This window comes from Leptonychotes weddellii, chromosome 5, assembly GCF_054177405.1.
Source record: "Leptonychotes weddellii isolate Sample4059 chromosome 5, ASM5417740v2, whole genome shotgun sequence".
Lineage (NCBI taxonomy): Eukaryota > Metazoa > Chordata > Mammalia > Carnivora > Phocidae > Leptonychotes > Leptonychotes weddellii.
In genome coordinates this window covers 27,595,847-27,617,606 of record NC_138373.1, presented here as the reverse complement: position 1 = coordinate 27,617,606, position 21,760 = coordinate 27,595,847, and the positions used below count along the sequence as shown (strand labels likewise).

General features: G+C 49.7%; 1 protein-coding gene across 12 annotated transcripts in view; it reads left to right on the top strand.

The window, feature by feature from the left end:
• Positions 1-21,760, top strand: part of CLEC16A (C-type lectin domain containing 16A) — a 194,689-nt gene that overhangs the window by 136,231 nt on the left and 36,698 nt on the right. For 5 of the 12 annotated variants that reach the window (XM_081820022.1, XM_081820023.1, XM_081820028.1 and 2 more), the window contains exons 19-21: positions 11,036-11,187; positions 13,807-14,011; positions 15,795-15,888. In XM_081820022.1, the coding sequence (XP_081676148.1) occupies positions 11,036-11,187; positions 13,807-14,011; positions 15,795-15,888 (451 nt within the window). Of the gene's footprint in view, positions 1-6,963; positions 7,140-11,035; positions 11,188-13,806; positions 14,012-15,720; positions 15,889-21,760 lie in introns of those variants that run through there. The other 7 variants (XM_081820024.1, XM_081820026.1, XM_081820025.1 and 4 more) reach the window with 3 other exon arrangements.

Sequence of the window (21,760 nt, the reverse complement as noted above, 5' to 3'; positions counted from 1 at the left end):
AATCGCCTTGCAGACACCGTCTGCCTGGCCCCCAGTGTCACGGGCACTGTGGTGGGCTTGTGTGACTTTCCTGACAACCCTAATAGGTCCGTTTCCCCCCCACCATTTTATTTTGAAAGAAGTCAAGCATACCACCGAGTTGAATGCATTGTACAGCGACCAGCCTTCTGCTATATCTAACGCCAGCATTCTCCTGCTCACATTTTCCTCCACTCGTTTTATCACCTATCTACTCCACCCATCAACCCTTTCTTTTCTTTCTTTTTTTTTGATGCATCACAAAGTAAATTGCAGACATCGGTACCCTTTTCCCTAAACACATCAGCATGCATAGCACGAAGTAGAGCTATAAAGTCGTTCTGTTACCCTGGTCTACTGATGAGGCACCTGAAGCAAAGGCACGTGCCCAGGGTCATCAAAACTGGAAAGTGGGGCGCCTGGGTGGCTCAGATGGTTAAGCATCTGCCTTCGGCTCAGGTCATGATCCCAGGACCCTGGGATCGAGCCCCACATCAGGCTCCTGGCTCAGCGAGGAGCCTGCTTCTCCCTCTGCCTCTCTCCCTGCTCATGCTTTCTCTCTCTCTCTCTCTCTGTCTCAAATGAATAAATAAAATCTTTAATAAAAAAAAAAAAAACTGGAAAGTGGAATATGAGCCTATTCTAGGGTTTCTAGAAATCCTGGAGCCAGCACTAGGTCACAGTTTCCCTGGGCGTCCGGATTCTAGCGCACATCCTAGTATCTGCGTCCCTGATTACTGTTCCCGAGGACCAGCACCAGTACATTTTTTTTCCCCTTTCCTCTTGGAGGGAGCTGACTCTTATGCCTGGCAGTAGAAATGTGCCAAGACCTGCTCTCCATCCAGGAAGCCTCACACTTTACAACGGCCCCCAAGCTGTGCTGGGAAGGAAAGCTTTAGGGAGCTTCAAAGAAGACAAAGTAATTGATTGCTACTTGGAGCAAATAACCCATAAGCTGTCCGTGGGTTGATGGAGAAATGGTTACTTAATTTTCTTCAAAAGATTGATCTGACTGTTAGGAGAAACAGCCAACCTAATTGAGTGTGCTTATTTGCACCCTAAGTGGGAGCAATTGAGTCTCTTTCCTGTTCGGACTAAAGAACGTCACGGGCCGTGCCTGGAGTCTCCCCCTGGCATGCATCAGGCTCGAGAAGGGCTGGGGTTGCAGGTGCAAGACCATCCTCCTCGAGTGGGTCTGTAGAAATTACCAGGGCATGGTGCCTGTCTCCCCGGGACAAGACTCCCTTTTCAAAGCCCTCGGGGTGGCTCCCGAGGAAACTTGTGTGAGTAACTTTCTTTCGCTTCAAGACGGCTGTCATTGTCATTTTGGTAGTGGATGTTGATGGAGCGGTGGCGTTCGGGAGATGGATTGCTCCTTCCCACCGGGCTTTGGATTGACCGCCTCGCCATGCGGCTGCCTGCCTCTGCCCCCAGCCCCCCCAGAGAGCCAAGTGGAGCCTGATGAGTCATCAGTCGCTTCCCAGCCGTGCCTTATGGCCAGTTACGGCCTCTTCCCTCGGTTGCATTCTGTCATCAGGGAGCCGTGCCAGGCTGGCTTTCCCTGGAACCACCGTCAGAGCTTTATTCACTGCCACAGAGTACCTTCTGTGTCTTACACAGGCCAATTCCCAGAGTGTCGGACAGCTCCAAAGGGCTGTCATCTGTCTATGAGTCTGGATGCTCCAGGAGCCCCTGGGCTCGACCTGCCTTGCTCTCCCCATATCCCTGCTCCTGAACAGAGCCTGAGGGGAGGCACGAACACCTAGCCTGAATCTTCCGTCTGTGCCAGGAAGGGGAACCCTCAAGGGTGGAAGAGAAACAGCTTTTCCCCAAGCTAGAGAAGGGCCTAGGTCTGCCACTGGAGAGGGCCGCCAAGTGTTGGTGCGGGGAAACTTGGCAAGGACAGTCCAGGAGCCAAGTCAGCCACCATGAGATCAGAACCCCTGGGGCCTGCCTATTGAGAGCTCGGGCCATTTAACTCTACCCCTGCCAGAGCCAGCCGGCATCCTGTGCCCTCAAGAGCTAGCCCAGGTCAGGTGCACCCCCTTCTCTGGGGGAAAACGAGGGTCGGTCCTCTCTTGGGCTCCATCCAGACAACTAGACCCCAGGTTACGATCAGCTTGTTCAGGTCACATGTGCGCTCCAGATTCCTATCTCACTGTGTCATTATCAGTTCTGTGTCCTTGGGTGTTACTTGCTGTCCCGCATTTGTGTCCTGTGCCATCAGTGATCCCACCTTACAGGATCCCGGGAATGTGTCGGGTGGGACCTCAGCACCTGGCATATAGAAGCACTCCATACAGGTTGTTAGGGTGCCAGCTGCAGTCATAAAACTGGGATCCCTTATCCACAGGCTCCTTTATCCAAAAACCCAGCTGTACCCCGACAATCTTTCGGCATGTGGTTGTAGAGAACCAAAGCCTGCTGTGACACCAGATCCCCACTGGACAGAGCCACCAACTGCAGGGAGAGTCCGAGATCCCGCTGTTTTAGCTAGCTCTGCGAGGGCCCACGGACCGGTACAGTTTCTTCCTCACTAACCCCCGGCACACGTACAGATCCTGGAATAGAAAGTGAGCCCTCGGGCGCCTGGGTGGCTCAGTTGGTTAAGCGACTGCCTTCGGCTCAGGTCATGATCCTGGAGTCCCGGGATCGAGTCCCGCATCGGGCTCCCTGCTCAGCAGGGAGTCTGCTTCTCCCTCTGACCCTCCCGACCCTCCCCCCTCTCATGTGCTCTCTCTCTCAGTCTCTCTCTCTCAAATAAATAAATAAAATCTTTTAAAAAATAAAATAAAATGAAAAAAGAAAGTGAGCCCTCGCTTGGACACACACACAGAGCAGAACCACACGTTCCTTGCGAAAGCAGTCATGTGGCTTTCTGTGCACAAAGAAATCCTGGTCTCCTGTCAGCTGTGAAGTCTCATGATGGGCCCAGTATCGAGGAATCCCAGGGTGGCCTGCCTTTCTCAGGGAATCCAGGTATCCTGTTCTAAGTCCTTCCTGACCTCTGGTTGACAGCATGTGCCTGGGAGACTTGGTAGTGTTAGATTTGCTAATCTAAACTCCAGCCGTGGTGGTGTTCCAAGAATTGACCCTAAAGCCCAGAGTATCGGATTTCAAAGCTCTGGAAATTCAGCTGGCCTAGAAATCCCACTGTAAGGATAAAGGCTTCGCTTCTAAATGCATTTGGAGCCACCAACGCCAAGAATTAAATTACGGTATTGGCATCCATATTTTATTATGAAGGGATTATTTAAATCCAGCAAAAGTCAATCAGCCCCATTTATCGCTCAGTAATGAGCTATAGCCTGTCAGAGGGAGCCGTGGAGGAAGGCCTCAGCCCGGGGGCTGGAATGACAGTGGTTGGGAAGTCCTCTGCCTCCACACAAGAGGACCAGAAGATATTAGCGTCGCTCCGGCTTGTTGCCAGATACTTATGTGCCTGGTGCTGCCCAGGACCCTCCTGGGGGTACAGCAGTGAAGCGACTGGCCGGGGCCCTGCCTTCCGGGGCCTTACGTCTAGATAGGGAGCAGGCCTCAACTAGGAAGGCAGGGGTGGACGGGATGTTGGGACCTGGCGGGCATTGGGGCACAGTCGGGGGTGAGTTGGTCGATGTGGTGGAGAGGGACAAGGTGGGTGGGACAACCACGGATGAGGGGTCAGGGCGGGGGCCCCTCGGAGAGGCCACGGGCCTGTGTAGCTCACCTACCTATGACCCTACAGGAGTTCGGAGAAACAACCAAAAACCATGATTCATTTTCTCCCTCTGAAGAGCCTTGCTTAGTCTAGAGCCTGCATTCAGAAAGCATGACTTTGCCTCGGGCAGAAGGGCTCTGAGTAGAGAGTCGTGGCTCCAGAAAGTCAGGGTGCTGCCAAGCTCCAGCTGCTGCTGGGGAGGGCCACACAGCTTGTGTCCCATGACACACCCTGGGTTCTGCAAGTGGCATGGCTCCGGGCCTCTCTCTAGTCCGCTCGACGGCTCCGCTGGGCTCGGGTCTCAGTTTCATAAGGGAGGAGCCCAGGACCCAGAAAGGGGAGTGGCTTTAGGGTCACAACGTTGTTAGTGCCAGAGCTGGAATTTAAACCCAGGTCCCATGGCTGCAAGCCCAGGATGCTTTTCGCGGTAAGACTCTGCACTTCATGGTAAGATGGCTCCTTCATGCTTGTTCCTTTCCTCCTCCTCTCTGTCAACGCCTTCACCTGTTGTTGGAAAATGGCTGCCTTTCCTTTCCCTTCTTCCCACGAAACACTGGAGAACCTTTTCTGCATTCCAGATGGCCAGCCCTGAGCTCTTTCCCCAGATTAGTCTTCCATGACGTGGTGGTGCTGGAAGAATTTAACATTTCAGGTGTGCCTGGGTACAGCACTAAAATACAGTAAATTGCAACAATCACTTTTGCAGTTCTCAGTCACTGAGTAACCACCCTAAAATGTAGTGCCTGAGAACATCTAGAGTCATTCATTTTGCTCACAGATCTGTTAATTTGCCCAGTGGGGCGTGGCGGCGGCAGCGCATCTCTGCTCCACGTGGCATCAACTGGGGGCTGGCAAGTTGGGCCTGAGGTCTTGCGTCGTCCCTGCGCGTGTCTCCGTGGCTCCTTGGGCTTCCGTACAGCATGGTGGGTGTTGGTTCCAAGAGCATTTGGTGACCTTGCCTCAGAAGCCACATAGGATCACATCGACTATACTCCATTAGTCTAGGCAATCACAGAGGCCCACCAAGGTTCCAGGAGATAGGACCCCAGCACTTGATGGGAAGAGCGCGTAAGGCGGGAGATACTGCTCTGGCCATCTTTGGAAAGAAAGAGTGGTTCATAAGAAAACCCGTTTCAGTGCCTCTCTGATCCTTTCGATTACATCAGGGAGGCCTCAGATTGGCTCTGGTTTGTCTTAGAACTTCTCTAACTCTTGGTTCTCTCTTTTTATCAAAAGAGTCCGCTTTCAGCTACAGTTTAAAAACAGAAAGGGTCTTAATCTGTTTTCGTGGTTGTTTTATTAATAGTAAATAATTCTGGTTTTTCATTCATGGTCATGATACGACATTTTCCTTTCTTTTTTTTTTTTTTTTTTAAAGATTTTATTTATTTATTTTGACAGAGAGAGAGACAGCAAGAGAGGGAACACAAGCCGGGGGTGGGGGGTGGGAAAGGGAGAGGCAGGCTTCCCGCGGAACAGGGAGCCCGATGTGGGACCCGATCCCAGGACCCTGGGATCATGACCTGAGCCGAAGGCAGACACTTACCGACTGAGCCACCCAGGCGCCCCTGACATTTTCTTTTAAAATAAATTTATTTTAGCAAAACGTGAGTGCTTTCAAGAGAAGAAGGTAGCACAAGCCCTACTTTGCTGCCGTAGATTTACTCCCACATGCGTGTACAAACAAGGTGGTTCCTTTGTCTCTTGCAGCAAAAGCTTAACCTGAGTAGCCCTCAGCTGGGGAGCTGTTCAGTCGCTGAGAGTCATCCTCCAGTGGGAGAGTGCAGCTGTGACCAAGAGTGAGGCAGGTCTGTGTGCAAATGTGTCACCAAGACGCATGGTTAGGTGGCAAAAAAGCACAAGGCAGAGCGGATGGCATGCTACCCTTTGTTGATAGGCAAGGCGGGGAGAACATAGCTCCACCTAGAAATGCACAGGGGATGGATGCCAAGAAACTGGATGGTAGTTGCCTCTGGCGGGGACTACAGGGGAGACTTATCACCCACTGTAAAAAATGTCACACCTTCTTAAATGGGAGCATAGGAATGTGTTGTGCATTCAAAGAGAATGACAATCTAAATACTTCCAAATAAAATAAAATGGCAAATCTTCTCCCTTTCAAATAAATGACACAAAAGGCAGTGCTGGGGGAGTAGGAGGGACGTGTCCTCTCTCCTTGTAGTGAGGCTCCGCTGGGGGGCATGCCACACCTCCGGGGTCCTGGGGTGTGATGGAGACATCCCATCTGCTCTGCCTGTAGGGTGTGGAGACTTGGTCTTCACGGTGTCGTGTGGCCCGAGGCCCTTGAGGTGGGTCCAAGCCCCACTCTTCTCAGGCTCCCTAAGACAACGCCTGACCCCCACAGGTCTGCTGAACCTGCTGCCAGAGCTTTTCAGCTCACACACGTCTGGCCAGTTTGGAAATGTGCATGCCTGTGTACCAAGAGGTGCTGTTGGAGAGACCCAGCTTCCCGCCGTCACCCTGTTCGTGAAGATGGCCACCGCCTTCCAGATCAGGCAGAGCCGGCTGGCCAACAGCTCAGCTCAGCGCCGCTTCCCAGCCCTGCTGGGCCCCAGAAGGACCTGAGGCCCTTTGTGTAGGAGTGTGGAAAGAGATTCACTTTTCTCTTTGTTTAATTGTAAGTGCACAGATAACACACCTCCTTTTCCTTTGAAAAATCAGAACATTGCATTTAAACTCTCATGACCTTGACCCCCCCCACCTTTAATCCCACCTCATCCCCTCCAAAAAGGTGATCACCATGTACCCTGCCAGACATTTTCTTAACTTTCTCTTTTACACCCACATGCAGGAACCTGTAGAAAATAGGCAGCCTGGGGCGCCTGGGTGGCTCAGTTGGTTAAGCGACTGCCTTCGGCTCAGGTCGTGATCCTGGAGTCCCGGGATCGAGTCCCGCATCGGGCTCCCTGCTTGGCGGGGAGTCTGCTTCTCCCTCTGACCCTCCTCCCTCTCATGCTCTCTGTCTCTCATTCTCTCTGTCTCAAATAAATAAATAAAATCTTTAAAAAAAAAAAAAAGAAAATAGGCAGCCTGGTTCTGTGAGGCTTGATTTTATACAAATTGCATTCTGCTGTGCGTGTCATACTGCAGCTTGCTTTTTCCACTCCACAGTATATCCTTGAGGCTTCACCGTGTTGGAATAGCCAGAGATCTAAGTCATTCCTTGTTGTCGCTGGTTTTGCACTGAATGGACATGTGCGATTTTGTTTTGTTTTGTTTTGTTTTAGGCTTTCCCTTGTTGTGGGAGATTTGGGTCACTGTAGACCCAAATCCTGCTGTCAACATCCTTGTTCACGTCTCTTGGCCTTTGTGTGTGTTTTCTTGGGAACATAACTACACTTGCCAGGTCATATGGTGTGGAAGTTTCAGTTTAAATAAACAATGCTAATGTACCCTTCAAAGTGGCTATGTTAGCTTATTCGCCTACCAGCAGTGTTTGAGAATGTCGGCTTCTTTGTGTCCTCACCAACACCTTTCTTTTTCCCAGTCGACGGGTAGAAGGTTGAGATCTTGTTTAAATTTTTTCCTGTTTTCTCGTGAGGTTGAGCACCTTCGTGTGTGTTCATTGGCTGTCTCCATTCTCTTATCTGTGAATGGCCTGTGGGAGTCCTTCACATTTACTGCGAGATCTTTGGCTCTTAGAGATATTTTCCAGTTATCTCACTGAGTCTGTAAAGTCATTTGTTATATATGCGTTGTTTCAATTTTGATGTAATCAGTTTCCCAGTCTCGTGTTTATTTTTTTGTATGTGTTGATTCTTACTTCTTTTTAAAGAAACCCTTCCCTGCCCCTAAGAGCATATGGATATTCTCCTATATTGTCTTCTGGCAATTTTCTGTAAATTTTTAAACGAGAATCCTAGGCCCTACCCCTTTTGAAGTAAAGTTGATGGGGGAGGGACCCTGCAGATTCGGATGGGCAGCGGGATCTGGGCAGTGGCAGTGTGCAAGGCCACAGTCCACTCCTGGGAGTCAGGCAGGGAGGCTCATGATTCCCTCACACTGTGGAAGTCCTCCCCTTGTCCCCACGTCCCTCCTGGTACCTCAGCACTGGCCTGGCTCCTCTGTCTTGGAGCGAAGTTCAGGGCGCCTGGCATAGCAGTAGACTGTGGGTGGGACTGGGTTCTGTTCAGCAGCTCTCCGTTGGGTCCTCCTCCACCCAAGACATTATGGCCGTCCAGAGATGAGCAGACAGCCCCTGTCCCCAGGGCTCCACACAGGGAATGTCCATAGCCAGCGTGGGAGCAGCTGAGGGCTGAGGTGGGGAAGGAGTTCCCCAGAGATGACACCGAGAGGCCCACAGATGAGCGCCCCCCCCCCAACCAGCATTCCCTAGGGTAGTGCCTAGGACAATTCCCTGGTCTCCCAGGAGGAAGCTTCCTTTCTCCCCTCCTCCCCCCGCAACTGCCCCAAAGCTTCTGAAAAGCCAGAGGCTCCCTCCCTGCTCCCTGGGGACTGCTCCCTGGGGACGCTTGCATTTTCGTTTTCTTATGAAATCCCTCATGGGGGTTTGATTCTCAATTGCATTTCTGAAAGTTGTTCTGCTTTGGGGTTTTGTCCTTCCTTTTTTGTTCTTAGTGGTGGAGATGGTGGGTCTTTTTCCGCCCCCCCCCCCCGAAGCCTTTAAGGCCCCCGGGCTTTATGAGGGGGTTGCCTACCTACAAACCCCATTGCCACCTACACCCATGGCCTCCCTGCCTTCCCTGGTCACACCCTCAGGGGCATATCTTCTATGAATGGGAAGAGAGAAGAAATCCTAGGAGGACTGCTTAGGGAGGGGAAGGTGAGGAGCGGGGGAGAGAAATGGAAAAAGGAAAGAAAAAGCATCCGTTATAGTTTTGTTTTCTATTTAAAAAGGTAAAAGATTGTCATTGAGGAAAATGTTTTAAGTACTGAGTAAAGAGAATAAACCATGTGCCCCAGAGAACATGCTGGTAAGAGTGAAGAGGCTGGCTTCACTTCTGAATACAGAGCGTTACCTATCTTCCAGTAAGGTACTCACCGGACATTCTGGATGACATCATTTTTAGAAATCTTTTAAGGTCCTTGGCTGGGTCGTTGGGAAAGGGAGGAACATTCCTGCCACAGAATAAGGAGAAAGCACCACGCAGAGAGTTAATCCTGCCTGGTGCTGGTGTTTGCCACGGGGCTGCTGGCCGTCCTAGGCGGGCTTGCCCCGGGGAGAACACACAGGAGCATGAAGCTTTATTAAAAGCCCAGAGGGTACACCGGAAGACATCCCCATGAAGCCACAGTCCCAAACAGATTAGCCTTCAGAGCGTTAAACTGAGCTGTATTTGGGGAGGTGGTGCCGAGAGAGGAGACTTACCTATCCTCTGTAGATCTGGAGGAAAAGTAAAAATGGGGGGGGGGGCATCCTTGGGGAATACCTGAGCCCAGGTTTGTCATCACCTGCGTTTGGGGCCAGGATTTCTACTGTCTGTGTTACCTTCCCTCCCCTCCCCGACCCACCCACCACCAATACATTTAAGTCAAATACTTGGTTACAGCACTCTCGACAGAACTCACTGGGGTGACACAGGTGTCCCACAGCTGGAATGCAGTGATGCACAGCTGTAAATTTGCTAAAACTCCAACTGTACACTTAAAAATGGGTGCATTTTATGGTATATAAATTATAACTCAGTAAAGCTGCTTCAAAAAAAAAAGCCCACGTACCATTCTTCTAATCAGAAAGTTCTAATGTTTCAGTTCTATTTTCTGCACTTGTATTTTCTTTGTAGGGATACTTTTTTTTTTTTTTTAACATAGCAAAATCACAATAATACAGCTTTTATCCTTCATTTCAAATTTTAATGTCTTTTCCGATGTCATTGCTGTTATTTGCAAATAGGATTGAACTTGGGTTTTTAATATGTGCTTCATTTTTTTTAAAAAGATTTACTTATTTTAGAGAAAGAGAAAACACACTTGAGTGGGGAGGGGCAGAGGGAGAGAATCTTTAAGCAGACTCCCTGCTGAGCATGGAGCCCAACACGGGGCTTTATCCCAGGACCCTGAGATCATGACCTGAGCCAAAATCAAGAGTCGGCTCTTTAACCAACTGAGCCACCCAGGTGGCCCTAAAAGATTTTATTTTTAAGTAATCTCTATACCCAACATGGGGCTCGAACTTAAAGCCCTGAGATCAAGAGTCACATGCTGTACTGACTGAGGCAGCCAGGCACCCCTGGCTTTTAATATGTACTTCAAAAGTACATCTTGAGTACCTTCTCATTGTAAAATAATTTCAAGGAATACAGTGGTATATGGTACAAACATTTAAGTTCTCCCATTGATACCCCCACCCCATACATGCACTCCCGCCATCAATTCTCACTTCCCTTTCCATAGGCAACCACTGTTCACAGTTTGGTTAAACATATTTTTTAAATGGGTATATAATTTTGCATGTGATGGGGGAAAAAAATCATAACTTTTTCCCCTATTTGGGGACATTTAGGTTATTTCCTGTTTGGGCTTTTTTTTTTCCCCCCAAACATGGGGCAGAGGATTCCATTGGAGGAAATACGAAGCAGACCATAGATTACATGGTCCTGTGTTACTCTGGTGATGTCAAAGGCATCAAGGATAGGCACTAAATTAGATATCAAATTTGGGGATAATTTCCAAGTAAGAGAAGGATGACAGTAAGGATTCTAGGTTAAATGCTTTACCAATCTGTTCTCATTTAAAGTACCAAACATCTCAAGAGAAGGGAGATTATTCCCATTTTACAGATGGAAAACTGTAGTTCATGGGGGGCCAAATGCCTTGCCCAGGAACACACACCATCTAGTGCAAAGCTCGGATCTAAGGTGCCAGACACAAGATTGGAAGCTTGATGGTTATATAACCAAGCAAGGGCTCTTGTTTTCCTGTCTTCGCTTAATTTAGGCAAATACCACCACAACTGTCAACCGCCATTTGTCTGCAAGGAAGCACTGAAATGTTAACAGGGATTCTCCGTTTGTTGGTTTTTTAGCTACAGTTTGAGCGCCTCATGTGCAGTAAATGTACTAATGCTTTATGTACTTCATTCAGTTATCATTTTGAGAGGGGTGGGCATTATCCCCATTTACCAGATGAGGAATGTGAAACCCAGAAAGGTTACCAAAAAAAAAAAAAAAAAGTTGCCCAGTATGACTCAGAGGAGGGACTCAGTCCCAGGGGTATGCGACTCCGAGCCTCGGCTCTGACCAAACTCTGCTGCCCACCAGAACGCAAGTCTGCCTGTGAGCCTGTCTCCATCAGGCTGCGCCACCAGACTGCGCCTCATTTTGTTCTCCCTCTCCCCAGACAACAGCGACCTGATCGCGTGCACCGTGATCACCAAGGACGGCGGCATGGTCCAGCGCTTCCTGGCTGTCGATATTTACCAGATGAGCTTAGTGGAGCCCGATGTGTCCAGGCTTGGCTGGGGCGTCGTCAAGTTTGCAGGCCTCCTGCAGGTATGACAGCTGAGGACTCTGGAAGCTCTTCTTGATTGGCTGTACGAACATACACACACACAAGAATCATCTCTACAGTTAATTTCTGAGGATACAAGGAATACGTGAACAGACTGTCATTGAAAAAAAGTTGAAATACTGCACAGACAAGGGTCAAGTATTCTTTGACCCAAACCCTCAATTCTTAAACTTTCTCCTGCATTGTCAGTATGGTCCTTCCAGAGCTGGTGCTCTGCCAAATACACATATAAATACAACTACATGTACTCTTTATAAACATTGTATACACATATTTGAGAGGGGGGGTGTGTGTGTGTTTTATGGTGTCACACTGAACGTGTTCTAAACTCTTTTTTTTCATTCAATAGATGTCTTAGAGCTGACCATGTTAGTATATGCAGACTTACTAGTATTCTTTTAACTGCTGCGTGACCATACAAGGCATAGTTAGCTAGTTCCCTGTGGCTGTGGCCATTTACAAACAGTGCTGCCATGAACAGAACCGTCCTTCCTTCCTGAGCAAGGGTTTCCCTTGGCGGCTATCAAGAAGTTGGGGTGTGCCTATTTTTGGTGTTCATAGATGCTGCCAAATTCCTCTCTCAAGTGATTGTTGCTACCGGCAATGCACGAGAGTCCCCTTGTCCTCACCCCCTTTCTAGAAAGCAGAGATGGGCTCTAAACTGCCAAACACCAAGTTGGGACTTGGGTTTTCTCAATGTGTGCCTGTCTGATGGGTGACTTAGGCCAGCTCATCAACTGAAGGGAGTGAAGAACCAGAAGTGCTGAAGACAGCCTTCCAGCTCCTGTCCCCTGTCAGGACCCCCAGTCCCTGAGCGTCCAGCCAACTCTCCCCGGCCTGAGGGGTGCCCTGCTCTGAGGCAGCCCATTTCCTTGCTGGGTGGTCTCTGGTTGCTGGCAAGGTCTTGCTTAGGCCGACCCATGTCCACCTCTGCACAGTGTGACCTTCTGGCAGCATCCCACTCTCTTAGGGAGCCGCCCACGTGTTTGAAGATGCTATTTCCCCAAGCTCCTCTTTTTCCAGATCTTTCCACTTAAAAAATGTCTTTTACAGAGGGTGATGTGAGAAACTATATGAAGAATCTTTCACTTAAAAAAAGGACTCCCGTGTAAGAGGTTGTCCATTAGATGACTTAGTGCTTCTTATTTATCTAGAGTTAGGATCAATTTCCTTTAGAATTTAGTGTCAGGGAAGTGTTTTTCTCCCTCAAAGGATTAATACATGTCCTCCATCAGACAATGAAAGGCACATAAACCTTTCCTTTTGGTCGCCTTCCAGTAGTTACTGTTTATTTGTCAGGCCATTTCTGTGTGCCAGGTTCTCCGCTTTAAATGTGTTAATATCTCATCTAATCCCCGACCGCAACATTCCGAGGCAGATATTCTTTCCAAAGAGTCTGTGCCAGATTTAACGCCTACAAACAGCAACCATCTCACTTGGGGAGCCTTCTTAGCATTTTCCCCAGCTCCTGTAGCATGTCCGACTTTCGCGTCTGCCTCCTGTCTCATGCCTTTATCCTGCGTCACCTCAAACTTTTGTGGGAAGCAGATTCTTTGCACAGAATCCACTCTGAGGTTTTAGAGGGGATCCGTCCTTAGCACACTTGCTGTGCGCGAGCTTTCTTCCGCACCTTTGAAATGCAGCTTTCTTCACATGCCTGATAAATGGTCCTCCCTATCCCTTTCTCGGGGCTAGCATTTTCCTTTAGGGACCAGGAATTCTTCAGACACATACAAATGGGTGCCAGGGATGCCCCCTTAAGAGAAGCCAGGAAGAAGCTGGTCAGAAGATGCGTGAATATATCTAAGATCACATCAGATGGCCATAGGCATTTTGGTTTGTTATCTGTCATTTCTCAGAAGTCAGAACTGCTGGAGTCTGACTGTTTGAGCCCCCATGGCCCCTTTTTTTTTTTTTTTAAGATTTTATTTATTTGTGAGAGAGAGAATGAGAGACAGAGAGCATGAGAGGGGGGAGGGTCAGAGGGAGAAGCAGACTCCCTGCTGAGCAGGGAGCCCGATGCGGGACTCGATCCCGGGACTCCAGGATCATGACCTGAGCCGAAGGCAGTCGCTTAACCAACTGAGCCACCCAGGCGCCCGAGCCCCCATGGCCCCTTGATGAGGCTGGGGCACCCATTTATTCACTAGCTTACTCAGGTCCTCGTGAGTAGGGTCCCAGCCCTCACAGCCAGCATGGACTCCCTTTGCCTGTCCTCTCCGAAAGGCCTGGTCTGGTGTGGGCCCATCCTTGACTCAGGCTTGGGAGGCTGCTCCTTCAGAGCAAAAGCCAAGGTGAATTTGGGGAACTCCTTTTTTTTTTCTTTTTTAAATTTTTTTTTTTATTTGAGAGAGAGAGTGCACATGAGAGGGGGGAGGGTCAGAGGGAGAAGCAGACTCCCCGCTGAGCAGGGTGCCCGATGCGGGACTCGATCCTGGCACTCCAGATCATGACCTGAGCCGAAGGCAGTCGCTTTACCAACTGAGCCACCCAGGTGCCCTGGGGAACTCCTTTCTTGATAAGATGTAGACCCCACAGCTTCCAAGCCGCTGCCCTCCTCCTAAACCTCACGACCACCCTTTCTTTGGCCTCTTCTATAGGACATGCAGGTGACCGGCGTGGAAGATGACAGCCGCGCCCTGAACATCACCATCCACAAGCCTGCGTCCAGCCCCCACTCCAAGCCCTTCCCGATCCTCCAGGCCACCTTCGTGTTCTCGGACCACATCCGCTGCATCATTGCCAAGCAGCGCCTGGCCAAGGGCCGCATCCAGGCAAGGCGCATGAAGATGCAGAGGATAGCCGGTGAGTGGCCAGCTCTGGTGGCTGTCCTTGGAGCCCTCGGGCTCTCACATGGACCTCTAGAAGAGGACACCTATGGTTTAGGAGTTCATTGTGTTCTGGTGAAAGGACAGAGAATCTGCTCAGAATTCCCCATTCCCCAGGTGTTCGATTTCTAGAGAGTTTCTAGGGCTGCATGGAAGGGAAGGAGAATCCTCCCTAACCAAGCAAGAGGCCATGAGCAGTCAAGTATCCGTGTGGGACAGCTGTTCTCCGGCACACAGGATCTTCTAGCTTATACTTAAAAATGCTTGGACATTCCTCTTCTGCCTTTGATCCTTAACCTTAAGATTAATAGGGTCTGTTTTGCCCATTTCTCCGAAGAGTAAACTGAGGCTCAGTGACTTGCCCAGAGTCACACAAGCAGCGAGTTGGCAGAACCCAAATGCAGAACTTCTGACTCTAAAGCTCATCCCTTCCCCCTCTCCCTCCAGCTCTCGTGAGAGGCAGCCCTGCTTGGTGAGGGGGCCACAATGACCCAGCACTAAACTCGGAAGTCGGTGTACGCGTCACAGGCACTGTGGTGAATTTGTGAGGAGGCCTAATGCTGCCCCTTGCAGGAAGGCTCGAGCTTTCTTAGAAATCAAGGCACTGAAACAAGGGCGTTCCATTCATCAGGGCTGACAGCACGGCATTCCCCCAGGGAAAGGCATTCTGTCTAGCTGCTCAAATTATAAATAGTCTTTCTCCAGACACCAACGCCTTTCAGTCCAAGCACCGATGGTCATTCTGGTGTGGTTGCTGGGAGGATTTCCAGCCGGCTTGGGGAGGAGGGGCGCCTTCTAAAGGGATTACCGAAAAATAAACACTTGGTGGGCTGGGTCCTCTGGACATGACAGATTCGGTTCTTTGCCGTGCCTGCCCTGTTGATTTGCCCAGGCCTGCGTCCCAGGCAGTCCCTGTTTCATTTCTCACTTAGCTGAAACTTGGCCTATGAAATCATTACAGAAGCATTTTGTAATGTGCAAAGTGACTTAAATCATTCAGTCCTTTCTCTGAAGATTTATTTTCAGAAGGTTTGTTGTTGTTGTTGTTGTTGTTTTTAATGTAAAGCAATTTCTCACTGCTGGCACGAAGGGTAGATATTTCATTTGAAAATTGAGAGTTATGCCATAAAGTGGCTGTTCGAACTAACGCCTTGGGTATTCCTTAAATTGATTTTAAAAAGCTCCTCCAAATTGCTATATCATGAGATTGGTTTATGCCAGGGAAGACGGCAAGTGTGACAGATAAGCACACGCTCATAAATACACACACACACACGCGGGTAGGTTCGCCCTCACACACTCTTCCCCATGCGCATGTACATATGGGAACTTGCAGGGCAGAATTGGCCCCGTTTGCTTTGGGGTCTGAAATGACACCCACGGTGAAGCCTGGCAAGGGTCTTTTGCGTGCGGAAGCCAAGGATCCAGAGCGGAGACTGGCCGGCATCCATCTCTGAATCCCTCGCCAGGCACCAACTGTGTTTTGAGCTCAGGCGGAACCTTTGGGGTCACCTGGGTCTCCCCAGCCTGAGGCTGCTGGCTGCCTGCTTGGCACTGTCCGAGTGATATGCCTGGTAGAGCTGCGGCCACTCTGGCTGCGCGTGCCGCACCCCCCCAACCCAGAGCCCGCCACCTGTACCCGTGGCCCACGCGATGAGCATGAACCACGGTGTTGTTTGAACGTAGCCCTCCTGGACCTCCCGATCCAGCCGACGACCGAAGTCCTGGGGTTCAGACTTGGCTCCTCCTCTTCTACCCAGCACCTGCCTTTCCGTTTCTACGACCAGTGCCGCCGGGGCAGCAGCGACCCCACGGTGCAGCGCTCTGTGTTCGCGTCAGTGGACAAGGTGCCAGGTAAGCCGCCCCCACCCCGCGCCGCCTCTCGTCCCCGCCTGGGCTCCAGGGCTTGCTCTCTGTGGAGCCTGTGCGAGCGAGCTTCCCTGCGCCTCTCAGAGTCCGTTCGGCTGGAAGCACCCATTTCTTAGGATTCATCAAAGTATGGCACAGGATGAAACACAAGCCCTAGAAATAAATCTTGGCTTTCTCTTTGGTATTCTGCTGCCTGGGTTTGGTTTTCCAGAGATTTTCTGGGAATGTGGAGGAACTTCTCAGAATTAAGACTAAGAAGTTTCTTGGAAATTTCTTGGAAATACTTAGATTGCTAGTAATGAGGTTGTGGGGGAGTGGTTTCCTTCTCCATGTAGGATGACTAGAGAGACAGTATGCATGGTTCCTCTTAGAGCCCCTGAAGAAGTGAGAGCTCCCCACGGGCTGTGCCAGGGTCTTGCATCCAGGAGCTGGGGGCACCTCTGCCCACTCTCTCCAGTGCTCATCTTGAAACCACCCCCCTCCCAAAAAAAGAAACACAAAGAGAAAGTTCAAGGGCAGCTTGCTTCTCCAAAAGGGCCGGCGGGCTCTCCCCTTCCTGTTCTGGTGCGTCTACCTTAAGTCAATCCATGTGCACCCCGATCCCTCGAAAGAGAACCTTGCCCTTGATTACAAAACTTCTGAAAGTTGTCCAGGCTGTCCCCTGCAAGCGTTTGGGGTTTCGAACTTCAATTGATACGTTGCAAAATGTTTTTGAAAGCAGTTATCGATTTAAGAACAGCTGTTGATTTAAAGTGCGGCCGTAAGGACCTGTCCAAAATCAGGGTCCTTTTCCTTCCACTCTGATTTATCCTATATTCGTTCTTTGATTTCATTAATTTATTTTAGAAATATATATACTGTAAGTATATGATATTTTAAAACCCAAGCAGGACATGATAAAATGAGAAATGAGTCAGCTTTGCCCCAGAAGGAATCACTGTTACCAGTTCCTTGCTTATCATTTTAGAAATGTTCATTTTATGCCATGTATGTTTTTTCTTGTCAGTTTTTACACATGGGGTCATACCATATATGTAATTCTGCACCTTGCCTTTTTACCCCCCACTTAATTCAGTGTTACATGTCAATGCATATAGATTGACTTCATGCTAATTAATAATTAACTCTTGTATGGTATTTTATTGTATGGCTGGACCAGAAAATCTTTTATATCGTGTTGCATTGATGGACATTTGGGTCATTTCCAGTGTTTTGCTCTTCCAGTGTCATAGAGAACATCCTTGGGGCCTTGATATAACTGTTGCAAATCTTGAGTGTCTGTGGGATAAATTCTCAGCAGTTGGTCTGCCGAGTCGAAGGGGAGGCTTCTCTTCGTGACATATGTAGTCCCAACGTGCGCTCTGGAAAAGTGTACCTGTTCACACTGCCACCCACTAGTCTGTGACTGTTTCCATCCTTGAAACCAGTCTTGGTCTATAAGAACGATTGTGGCACCACCTCCATTTTCAGCTATGAAATAGGAGATGATTTGTGCCTACTCCAGGGTCTGGACGATTTTTTTTTTTTTAAGATTATTTATTTGAGGGGTGGGCAGGGGCAGAGAGAGAGGGAGGGCGAATGTCAGGCAGACTCTGCACTGAGCATGGAGCCCAACGCCGGGCTTGATCTCACAAGATCATGACCTGAGACGAAACCAAGAGTCGGACGCTTAACCGACTGAGCTACCCAGGCGCCCCTGGAGGATTCTCTGTTAAAAATTGTCCAGGTTTCTTCACGTTCTGTAGGGATGGTTGCTAAGTAAATATAAATGATGGCCACGAGTCTGGGTTAAATAAAGATTGGCTTGGTAAGAAATCATTCCATTTTCTTTCATTCGTTCTTTTTTTTTTTTTTTTACACACAGTTATAATTTTTATAACATTTCTATAAGCACTGCCTTGTGATTTTTGTAATTGAGATATAACTGACATCAGACATTATATTAAGAAATCATTTCTTTAGGGTCATTAGGGTTTCATCTCAGGAATGAATGGGTTAAGGAGAAAAACCCCGGCCTTATTTCCGTTCCATCCTTTTTGGAACAAGGCAAGTGTAAATAAATAGTTAGAGCCAAATGTCACATTCTTCGGCATCTGCATAATCATCTCTCTGTTTGCAGAAGGCTTTACAATGCGTGATTGCTAACTTCTCCCACCCTGCCTGGGCTCCGGGGGAAAAGTGAGGTCATCCAGTGCTGGGGGTATGGTCCTGTCTACCATGGCCTGGGCCTGCCTGGCAGGGATGCTGGCATAGCTGGAATGCCTCTCTCCTGTTGCTGGTCCCAGGGTTGGGGTATTTGAGGTTGAGCCATTTGAGACTGTGGCAGGGCAAAGGTAGCTGCCGAAACTGGCCATCTGCCCCTTCCCTGTCTCTCGCCCCTGACAGCCCCTGGAAGTGCCGCTCAGCTGTGGGGTGGAGAGTGGGCCATTCACCCCAATTGTGCCCCCAAGGGTGACTGCTCTGGGCCCTTGGGGAGAGAGGCCTTGCTGCCTTCCCGAAATGGCCTGTATTGGAGAGGAAGTGAAATCCGTGAGCCTCAGCGTGACTCAGACAGAGGGAGGGGAGCTCTCCCCGCCCTGCCCTTCCTCACCACCTGCTATCTCTGTAGCCTGCCCCACAGCCACCCAGCATCTGGAATCATCCTTGATCCTCCTCTTTCCCGTCCCATCCCCACTGGCCTCCTCTGCCTCCAGAGTACATCCCAACTTTTCTCCCTGTCCTGGCCACCAGCCCTCGCCCTAGATCATGCAGGAGCTTCTTCAGTGTTCTCAGGCATCCAGCCTCACCTCTTCCCTTTGGGCAGAGGGATCTTTCTAGAACATAGATCACATCATGCCCCTCTCTGCAACCCTCTAGCAGCTTCCCATTGCACTTGGAACAAAATCTGAATCTCTCACTCGGTCTTGTGTGGTTGTTATGAGATTGGCCCCAGCTGGCCCCTCAGATGCAGCCCCCCCACCACTTCCTTCCATCCCATACCCCAGCCGTACCAGCCCCTGCTGCTCCTCTGAGTCAGTGCTTCTCAAAGTTTTGGCTTCAGGATCCCCTTTAGACCCTTAAGAAAAGTATCAAGGGTCCCAAAGAGGTAGAGTTTATATGGATTATATTTATTAATATTTCAGGTAGGACAAATTAAAACTGAGAAATGCTTTAACTATTTACATATTTATTTTTTAAATAAAAATACACCTATCACATGTAAATATAAATAACATAGTTTTTAATGAACAATAACTGTTTTCCAAAGCAAAAAAAAAACAAAACACAAACTTCATGTTTTATATTTTTGCAAATCTCTGTAATATCTGGCTTAATAGAAGGCAGCTGGACTCCTACATCTGCTTCTGCTTTTAATCTGTTGTCATAGCATACACTGTGTGGCCTCTGGAAAGCTCCCCCGTATACTCCTGGGAGAGTGAATGTAAAAGGAAAATGCTGTCTTATTTTTGTGTGAGTAGTTCTTGTTATTATTTTTATGTGAGTAGTTCTGACCCTGGGAGGGCCCCAAGGTTCTCCAGACTATGGTTTAGAACCATTCCTCCAAGTCACTGGCCTCTCTCCTGCTTTAGGGCCTCCTCATTGGATGTTCTTCCCCAGATCTGTGTGTGGCTGCCTCTTCCTACTGCACAGGCCTCAGTCTGCATGCCGCCTCCTCCGAGAGGCCTTTCCTGATCCATCCCTCCTTCCTCCATCCCATTAGCCTGGTTTATTTTCTCTGCAGTTCTTTACCTGGATGATATGTTTGGGTACCAGGCTGCGGTCTTTCTTCCGCACGGAGAAGGTCACTTCCATGGACACCTGGTCTGTCCTGTTTATTGCTGTACCTCAGCACCTAGCACTGTGCCTTCATTCAGTATTTATTGGATGAAGAATGAGCCCACACCTGGGCTTTGCACAGCCTTAGAGCAGATCCCACTAATGCCTTCTTCCTGCGTGAACACCAGGAAGACGAAGTTCTCTCTGGGGCTCTAGACCTCGGGTTGTTTAGTCCATGGCCCTTGGACTAGGGAAGGGACACCAGAGAATGGAGACCCCAGAAGATCTTAAGCATTCTTCTGCTTCATTTCTGTCACCAGAGTGAACAAGTTGTGCATCCGGGGCAGGCAAGTGCACTCACGTGATAGATTTCAGTTGGTTGCACCTCATGAATTTCCTCACCCTCACCTTGAAAGTTTTCAAAAACCAAACAGTGGGGCCAGAGGGGGTCATCAGAAGCACGGCCTAGATTGGCCTCTGATGCTATGGCATCCACAGCCCGTGAGTGCAACCCTGTCGCTTCCCTCCCCCCAACTTTGGGAATGGTCTTGCTCTGTGTCCCTCACCCTAGGCCACACGGCTGCAAAACCCCAGGCTGTGTGGGACCCTCACCCCCGCCTAGGGGATAATCCCCAGTAGAGAAGACAGTTCTGGCCACCTGCCTCGGGGTGACTGCTAGAGGGACTAGCTGTGTTATGACATATCTTCCGTTTCATCTGTAGCCCAGGTGGCCATCACAGAGCAGTTTGTCCCCCCTTTACAAGCTGTAAATGATTATATTTGATGAAAATGTACCTTCCATTTCCTTGGAAGAGATACTAAAGTAGAATATAAATCAGGGCTCTTAGGTGACTAGCCACTTTGGTGTATTTTTCTTTTTCCATTGGGCTTGGAGAGAAATCACAAATTCTTTGTATTGGCTGATTTCATGTTCATGGCTCTTTCCCCTGCAGAAAGTTTTACTCCACGAGGGTAGAGGCTTGGGTGCATGCCTGGCTGGGGCGGCTGGGTCATCAGCAGACAGCGTGTCCAGGTGCACAGGCACGACCAGCTCTAGAGTTGGCCTTTGAGATGCAGCCTTCCATGGTTTGTGCCCTCGAGGGACCTGTCCCACCAACCCAAGGTGACAGCTGATTGCCGGAATCTGCCAAGGGAGGCGGGGTGTCCAAAACTAGACCACCGAGGCATCTTTCCATAAACACCAAGTGGACTGGCCCACCCCTGAGCAGAAGCCATTCCTGGAAGTGCCCCTGGTGGGGGGGTGGGAGGCATGGGCAGCAGCCTCCAGTCAGAGGGCCAGGGCTTCAGCCTTCCAGGGCAGCCTTAACCCCCACTCTGACTCCTCCTGGCCCAGAGGCTGCTCACAGGTGTTCACCTGGCAGGTCATGGTGACATGGAGGTGGACAGAACTCCACGGTCCCTCTTGCTCAGCCCCCCACCCCCCGTCCTTCCCAATTCTAATCCAGACTTCTGCTTGGAGCCCTCCATGTGGCTGGTTCCTTCTCAGCATTTAGGACTCTGCTCAGATACCTGCCCAGGGGGGCCTCTGCTGGGGGCCCCGACACCCCCCAGGCCCTCTCTGTGCAGCAGCTGGTTTTGTTTAATTGAGGTGAAATTCACATAAAACCTTTTGAAAAGATACAGTTCTGTGGCGTTTAGTACATTTGCAGTCTTGTGCCACCACCACCTCTGCTAGTTCCACAATACCTTCATCACCCCCCAAATAAAAGCCTGTTCCCATCGAACGGTCGCTCACCATTCGCCCTTCCCCAGCCCCCGGCAACCACTGCTCTGTATTCTGTCTCGATGGACTTAACCCGTTCTGGACGTTTCACATATGTCCTACGTCGTGTAGCCTTTTGTGTCTGGCTTCGTTCACTTAGCGTCACGTGTTCGAGGTTCCTCCACGTTGTAGCATGTGTCAGAGCTAGACACTGTGTGGATGGACCACATCTCATTCATCCATTCTTTCACCCACTGATGGCCACATGGCTGGTTTTCACCTTTGGGCAAGCGCTTACAGCGCTGCTATGAGTGTGCATGTGGAAGTTTTTATTTGAACACCTGCTCCCAGTTCTTTGGAATATCTACATCCGAGTGG